The 8,511-nt window shown below is 36.3% G+C and overlaps 1 protein-coding gene across 1 annotated transcript in view; it reads right to left on the bottom strand.

Moving 5' to 3' along the window:
• Positions 1-373: 373 nt before the first annotated feature.
• LOC139939311 (spondin-1-like) overlaps positions 374-8,511 on the bottom strand; it is a 43,247-nt gene continuing 35,109 nt past the window's right edge. The window contains exons 8-12 of the mRNA XM_071935088.1: positions 8,226-8,445; positions 7,048-7,302; positions 6,190-6,240; positions 4,637-4,810; positions 374-2,754 (exon numbers count right to left, since the gene is read on the bottom strand). Of these exons, the coding sequence (XP_071791189.1) occupies positions 2,582-2,754; positions 4,637-4,810; positions 6,190-6,240; positions 7,048-7,302; positions 8,226-8,445 (873 nt within the window). The 3' untranslated portion in view covers positions 374-2,581. The remainder of the gene's footprint in view (positions 2,755-4,636; positions 4,811-6,189; positions 6,241-7,047; positions 7,303-8,225; positions 8,446-8,511) is intronic.

Raw genomic sequence — 8,511 nt, 5'->3', positions numbered from 1 at the left:
GTTGCCTTGGATCGGACGAGTTGGTCAAAACAAAAGCGTTTGTAACCGTTTTTTATAAAATGCATATGGTTGGAAAGATGTTTTAAAAGTAGAATACAATGATCCACACAAGTTTGCCTCGAAATTGCGTGGTTTTCCTTCTACTGTGCGAACTAACATGGTCGGCCATTTATGGGAGTCAAAATTTTGACCCCCATAAATGGCCGACGTGTTAGTCGACGAGGTAAAAGGAAAACCACGCAATTTCGAGGCATGTTTGTGTGGATCATTGTATTCTACTTTTACAACATCTTTCTACCCATATGCATTTTATAAAAAACGGTTACAAACGCTTTTCAAAGACCAACTCGACCGATCCAAGGCAACGTGTTCCTTTAAAGTCATACAAAAATTGAGCAGTTGCAGGCATGAATTGATTGCTTTTCAAGAATAAGTAAAACAATTTTTATACAAGATTCGTAGGGCTTCTACCAATACGTAAATAATATCTTTTACAAAAGTTAGCTTGTTACACTGGGTTTTTTTCTTCTTAAAAGATTATACAAAAAACTCTATATTCCATTAAAATACTCTACTGGTTAAAATTACTGAAAAGTTTCACAACCACCCAACTGATGATTCTGTTAAAAAAAAAAGGGCAGCTATTTACAGTGAAATGTTGTCCTGATCACAACAGAAGTTTTCCACTTAGGCCCAAAAACAAAATACCAGTTGATCGTCCCCTCCCTCATCCTTTTTTGAGGCCGCATCCTTTTTTTTATTTTATTTTATTTAACATTTTGTTGTTAAAAAAGACACATTTTCCGTGTATTTCTCATTAAATTTCTCACTAATCTTTTAAGAACTTGTGACTACATCAAGTGGTGACTTTAAAACTGAAGAATTGGTGGCCACCCTTGAATGAAATAAAAATGAAAAATATAAAAAAACGGACGATCAAATGGTATTTATTTTGACTTTGCCTTACATGAACAAAAATAATTCCACGTCGAGTAAAAAACCAGGGTGAGTAAGTCTAAACCCCACTATAATGGCAAGACAAGAGGCCAGTAGAATCTTAAGTGCATAAATAACCATAATACAAAGACATGTTGAGGTTCTTTTCTAATATGAACCAGAATATTCTACAACTCCAGTTTCAACATAATGTAAATGTAGGTTGGAAGGTAGCACTCACTGGCTGCAGTTGAATGCTTTATTGTAATAATAAATAATAATAGTCAATTCTTTGTTCAACCCCAAAAAAATCATTTCAAAATTTACCCTGTCTGTTTCCCTTGTGGTTTATATTGATATCTGAAACAAAAAGTCGCATCCCCTTAAGGTGATCCCCTGGCTGCCGCTTCCCAGTTTGTATCGTAATTGGGTGTGATCCCTGGCTACGCGGCAGTATAACGGTTGTATGGCTTCGGACTGGCATCCCCGAACAAAGACATTGACAAAATAGGGACACCGCCAATATAGGGCTAGATAGCTCAGTTGGTAGAGCGCCGGCACGTTAATCCGGAGGTCGTTGGTTTGAATCCCACTCTATAGTCAATTCTTTGTTCAATCCCCAAAATCGTGATAAATAATAATAATAATATGAATTTATAGAGCGCCTTTGATTAAAAAAGCAGTTAGCAAAACAACAGAAATCAATACCAATAAAAAGTCCATTAATCTGTTTAAGAGATATGGCATTCCAGATGGAGATGGTAGGGTGGTACCAAGTTGGAGAACCCAAAACAGAAAAAACCATGGTGCCCTTTAATCCTTGTAGGAGACCTTGTTTTCTGGGTGGCTGGTTCAGTTGCAAATTTGAAGACCAAAGTAAACCTATACAAACTTTGGTAAAACAACAACTGATATTGATTAATAAAACCAGACTAATACTGAAATATGTTGAGCTCTACAAAGGTTCTATGTTTAAAAAAAAAAAAACATAACACTCTTGTATTTTAATATTAATGGTTAGAAAAATGAACTTTATACAAAAGCTGCACAGTCTCTGTGCACAAAGCTCAATTAAACTCCCTTCTTTGTTGGTTATGCTGACATAACCTTAGATATAGCAGGGCCCAATGTCATAGAGTGGCTTACTGTACAAGTTTCCATTTCATTGCGCTGCTAACCAAGGCGAATGAAAAGGGCGCTTACTGTATGAAAATAAATGATGTAACATACATACAAAACCATAGTGAGCGCACAAGCTGTACGCCTAATTTCATTGCTTCCCTGTGAAATACACTTGCAATAAGAAGATATTTCTGCTGCAGTTAGCACAAAAATTTGTTTACCATTAATCAGCACTATGGAACTGACCCCAGTATCGTGAGAGACCCAATTTCGAATGACTGTGATTAAACACTCGACGGACAACGAACATGAAAGGAGTCTGCCTTATTTCCTTGCTAATACGCTTACGCTTAAGAAAATACTTCCGCTGCAGTTAGCACGAAAATTATGTTAACCGTAAAGCAGCGCTATGAAACTGGCCCCAGTATTTTGAGTGGCTGCGATTTAACACCCGACAGATGATCCACAGTTTACCGTAAAGCAGCACTATGAAACTGGCCCCAGTATTTTGAGTGGCCGTGATTTAACACTCAACGGACGATCCACAGACACGTTCCTCTCTCGTTGGTCCGCATTTCACACCGCCACCACGTGGCTTCTTCTTGATGCCTCTTACTCTCTGCTGTGTGCCGTCATTGCCGCAGGTGACACTGCAGGGGGTCCAGTCGTGCCAATCAGACATCATGCAGTCACGGACTGATCATGGCAAATGAAAAAAACCCAGACAAAATTAGAACAAGTCAATTTGACGGCTTCTGTAGTTGACAGGTGCACACTGCCATAAGTAAAGGTAGAACAAAATGTTGTAAAGATGGAAAATACCGAATAAAAGGGTAGCACAAATTCAAATTTTGCAAACTGTGTTCAATTAAGGCAAATAATTATAATATTAATAATAATGATAGTTATAACTACATGTACATGAATAAGCCCTAACACATACATTAACAATACACAGTTTTTGTAAAGTGCTTTATCTATGCCTGACTATAATCCTACATTTGTTAAAGGCCTCTGTAAGGATTTTATTATTGGTTTAGTCGCACCATCTTGCAGCTCAAAGGCTGAATGGCACAATGTTACAGTTAGTAACCAGGTCAATACAAATACATGGGAAATAAAAATATGAAAAATCTAATAGACAGTCTGTACAAAAAGTAAAACACTAAATAAGGCAGTCATATCATGGAGGTATTTCTACCGCCATGGTCATATACAGATAATAAAAGGCAGTCTATACAATAATAAGCTAAATTAGACAGTCAATTCAATTCAATTCAATTCAATTCAATTCATCAACATGTATTTCCACCAAAAAAAATCACTTTAGAAAAAGAAAAAATTTGATACAATCAAATTTATACGTGGGGGCATTACACAGGAAGCCGAAGCTTATAAACGGAATGCCTTAACAGACCACAACAAAAAAAAACACTTAAATAAACAACATTGTACACAGAAGACGAAATACACCAGACAAAACAAAACAAAACAATGAAACAAAAACAGACAAACAAACGAAGTGGACATACATGTAAACAGTAGTAGACATCAGACGGATATACGCAACATTATACTAGTGATACAACGAAACAGTTAATAAAAGAGGTAATGCAAAATATAAAGCACAATTAAAGCGAACGGTCCGTACAAACAGTAAAATTTACACAGAGAAACAATAAAAATTGTGAAATGCACACAAAATAATAAAAAACATTACGAGTAAAAGATCTATCTTTTTATAAGCTTATCATTCAACAGACCAGTTAGAACTAGAACAGGGCAGTTATGAAATCATATAGTGCATCCCTTGCTTTTGTAAATTAGCATAACATAAAAAGCCTGTAAGCATAAACACTTTCTGAGCACAGACAAATCTTGCTTGAACAAAAACTGGTGACCACTTAAAATGCCATAATGTTTTCATTATTGCAACTGGTGCCCACTCATTTTTTGCTTAGCAAAGAAATTTGCCAACCAGTATTATTTTGTGGTTAACAGCTTTATGGAATTGGGTTCAATACAGCGGAGTCCAGCAACAGCTGGGCCAGAAAGCAATTTTCTATGAATCCAAGAGCGTATTTATAAATATTGTATCTATTTCTGTCTAAATCTAAGCAGACAGCATGTTTTGAGCCAGAGTCCGACCTACGAAATTAGGCCCAGGATAGACGTTGCAAGCAAGTGTCATCTGGGTGCCTTACACATAGCAAAGCAAAGCAAAGCAAAGCAAAGCAAAAACACAATTAGTAATTATCAGAATTAAAAAGACAAATTTAAAAATCAGTTTAAAATCAACACAAATTACAAATGAAAAATGACAAGCAAATATAGAAATATGCAATATTCTAAAATGCAAAGGTAAGTAAATGTCAAAAAGACCAGATGTGACCACTAATAAAATAAAATGTTTGTTAAAAGAGATGTGCACCAAAACGTTAACTCCTAAAGAAAAAAATTCAGAATTGAAAATAAGTGCTAAAAGGGACCTTGAGTGGATAATACAAAACCACAAAAATGACATGTGTCTATAAAAATCATAAAAATGCCTTTCGAAAGAAATAAGTTCTCAGCTCACCACATGCTGCCTCCATGCACCTCTTCTTCTCCTTCTGTTGACCGCACGCTTGACCGCCGAACCGAGCCTTCTGCTTCACCCTTCGCTGCCTCTGCATGGTCCCCTTACCGCATGAACGAGAGCACTCCGACCAGTCACCCCACTCCGTCATCATACAGTCGATGGGCTGTCTCCCTGGTAACCAAAGAAAAAATTAACCCAAAGGAAATCAGGGCACTCTAGTCAAAAACAAATGATTAAACCGTGACAACTTGACGAGAAAAAAACTTCTCGTATGAAGAAGAAAAAAAATGATGGAACTTATTATTGAGGTTTTTTCACTAACACTAGGAGCGACTTGATGACGATGATAACCATGACAACCACCAAAAAAAAGATTTAGGGCGACTTATCAAATCCACTCTAGAGTTGACTGGAGTCCTAAGGAAACGCTCAGTACAGGAAGCCGTGTACGTCTCAGAGGCTAGAAAGGAAAACCTCCAGGGCGGACATCAAATGAAAGGGGATAAAATATGAACGAATCAAACCTGAAAATAGCTAATGGAATCCATTACAGGAATAATATCTATAACAAAAAATTCAAATGAAAGACAGACAATAATAATAATCATATTCGAAGTATTGTATAGTGCCGGTATCAGCCAATGCAGGCGCTCAACAGCTATATTTACAGGTAGAAAAAAAACAGTTCTGTTTTATTTTGAGGCATATTTATGTGGATCATTATATTTTACTTTTATAACATCTATCTAACCATATGCATTATATAACAAACTGGTTCAACTGCTTTTCATAGACCACCTCGCCTGATCCCAGGCAGCGTGCCTCTTGAATTTGAACGGGTTACTTGAAAAATGCAATATCCCTTTTTAGCCGACTACACTGAGTTTGAGCCAAGTGACATTTCCCAGTACAAAGTACAAACTAGATGAGCTGGAAAATGTGGTAGATCCAAGCAACGAAGAGGAAAAGCAAGAGCAATGAGACGTGTAATTAAGAACAGGTACGGAGGGTAAGAGACGACGCTCCTACACTCAGATGTGAACATTGAGAGTAAAATAGAGGGAGGAAATCATTAGATAAATAAGAATAATCCTTATGTATTTACATTTAATAAATACTTCTACATCTTGCAAAAGACCTTTTGTTTTTAAACAAAAGAGGTTTTAACAAATTTCAAAATTGGTTAATTTAATACACGAGTTGACAATTCATTTCAATAAACAAATCAATAAAATATAAGCATAGGCCTATACTTTTGAGTTGCAACAAAAAAAATTCTTGTTAATACACATTTTCTTTTACATTCATACACAAATTACTTCAGTTTGTTAAATCAGTTGAAACAAACAAGAAACAAACAAAACAATATTTAATTACAAAGTTTGAATATTATCAAGTCTTCTCTCAAAACTCTTGCCGAAATGTTCATTTTGCAAAAACTTTGTTCACCCTTTCCAGTACCTAAAGTAAGACCTAACAGTCCCACCCTAGCCACAGAGTTCTTTTTGTTAAGGAGAAAAAGAAAAAGCAGAGTATGCTGAAAAACCTACCTCCTCTTTTGGGTTTCATTGTAACTGGAGTTTCTTCATCTCGGTTTGGCACTATTTAATAAAAAGAAATAAAAGCATCTATTGTCATCAAAATAGAAAAATTAAAAGAAGCAAATCTTTGGTTTCTTAAAAAAAATTATTAATTACCATTTCATAAGAGTAAACCATATTAGTATACACCTCATACATATTCATAATCAAGAGCAGAATTCTTACTGGTCCATTCACCATCATGCGCCAGGTGCTATTTTTGCTTAACCAAGGACGCACGGGAGAAAATATGCATGCATAGTAGACTGTCGCAAAAATAACAGGGTACTAAGCATGCACTTTACAAAGCAATCGTGGAACTGTTGTACAAAACCCCAGCTAGCAACATATACATGAAAATGTACAAGGTAATAATCAAACATGGCTTATTTCTGGTGGACAGTCGAAACTAGCACCACTTGGTACTGAAAGTTGACAAACTAGTTTGCAGGGCCCAAATGTCATAGAGCTGCACTAAGCACAACAAGCAACCAAGCTAACCAAAATAATTATGCTTACCACAATAAGGTTACCAGCCAAAACATCCTGTACATTTGTCTAAGGAACAACCTTTGTAAGCAAAACTGTTGTAAGCAAAATCGTCTACTTAAGCAGCTCTATAAAACTGTTCCCTGGTTAAAGGCAGTGGACACTATTGGTAATTACTCAAAATAATTATAATCATAAAACCTTTCATGGTTACAAGTGATGGGGAGAGGTTGATCGTATAAAACATTGTGCATATGTTGAGATACACCAACTGTGAAGGCTAGTCTTTGACAATTACCAATAGTGTCCACTGTCTTTAAATGCAATAAAGTTACTTACTGATTTTAGGAGGCATTGTAAAGACCTCATCAGGGATGGGTTTCTTCATCATGGGCGTGCTCATCATCACCGGCTTGGGTTGCATACCCTCCTTTGGGGGCATCATACCCTCCTTTGGGGGCATCATACCTTCTTTTGGAGGCATTGTCGCTTCATCTGGGGATGGCATACCCTCTTTTGGAGGCATCATTCCCTCTTTTGGGGGCATCATACCCTCTTTCGGGGGCATCATACCCTCTTTCGGGGGCATCCCACCTGCGGATTATCAAATTACAGAAAATTAGCAAACAGAAAGTGAATTTAACGTGAGACTCCAAGTGAAAATTATCAGCTGTCATTCACTCATTCTTTCATTTAAAGGTTCATCAGGAATCACATTGCAACCAAATGGCTGAATATGGTGATTAAAAAAGAACATACCAAATACATGACATGAAAACATATTAATAAAACAACGTTCAACAAATAATAAAAAGAGAAATGCACAAACATGAATATATAATTTAATAATTTACATTTGTTAAATATCCGACATAGGGAAAACAAATAGGGAAAAAAGAACATAGGCAAAAAATCTAAAATGTCTCTGCTCACAGAGACAGAAAGGAATGTCATAAAACTTCAAATGTCACAACCAAAGCGTTCTCAGTGCGAGAAGATTAAGATTAAAGATTAAAGATTAAAATATTTTATTGTCATGATAAAAAACATGAAATTTGTCTTCCCTGTGTAAAGGAGACTATACAATATGTACAAGAAAGACATAGCAAAAATAGACAACAAGAATAAAATTACAATTTACAATTTACAGATATATACAAATATAGAGATAAAAATATGTGGAGAGCTTGTAAAAAGCACAACAATGAGAGTGAACCAAATTATCTCGACCATCTACTGTTAAAAAGCTGAATTGCACTGGGGAGAAAAGAATCCTTAAACCTGTTGGGAAGGGAATCATAACACTGCAGAAATAAATTACCACTGAAAACAACAAAGAATATATTTACAAAATAGTACAATACTTTTACAAAAAGAGTACTTATACAAAAAGAGTAATAAAAGCAAACAAAATCTGAAGTAGGAAGAATATAATGCCCGGTATTAATACTGGATATATGCACCCTCATAGCTGAGATCCTCAGCACTTTGCCATACATGATAGTCTTTACAAGTACCTGTATTTGATGAGGAGTCGTGGCTGATGACGTCTTCAGTATCGCAGACAACTTCTCCTAGGTCATCATACTGTCTCTTATCTGTCCTCTCTAGGACCAGTATGGCTAGGGGAGGAATCGGCCTGCCCATGGGATTGTAGAAGGCACCCATAGGGTTGGATGGGAAGGAGCTCGTGATCGGATGTATGGGCTCTTTGGGTTTAGTTGGAGCATTGTCTGACTGTGTCAGGAGGAAATAAGATAAGAACTTTGTTATCCCACACTAGGGAAATTCAAACTGGACTTG

This window comes from Asterias amurensis, chromosome 7 (assembly GCF_032118995.1).
Source record: "Asterias amurensis chromosome 7, ASM3211899v1".
Lineage (NCBI taxonomy): Eukaryota > Metazoa > Echinodermata > Asteroidea > Forcipulatida > Asteriidae > Asterias > Asterias amurensis.
Note: the sequence above shows the minus strand (reverse complement) of the source record. Positions and strands in the feature narration are given on the sequence as shown.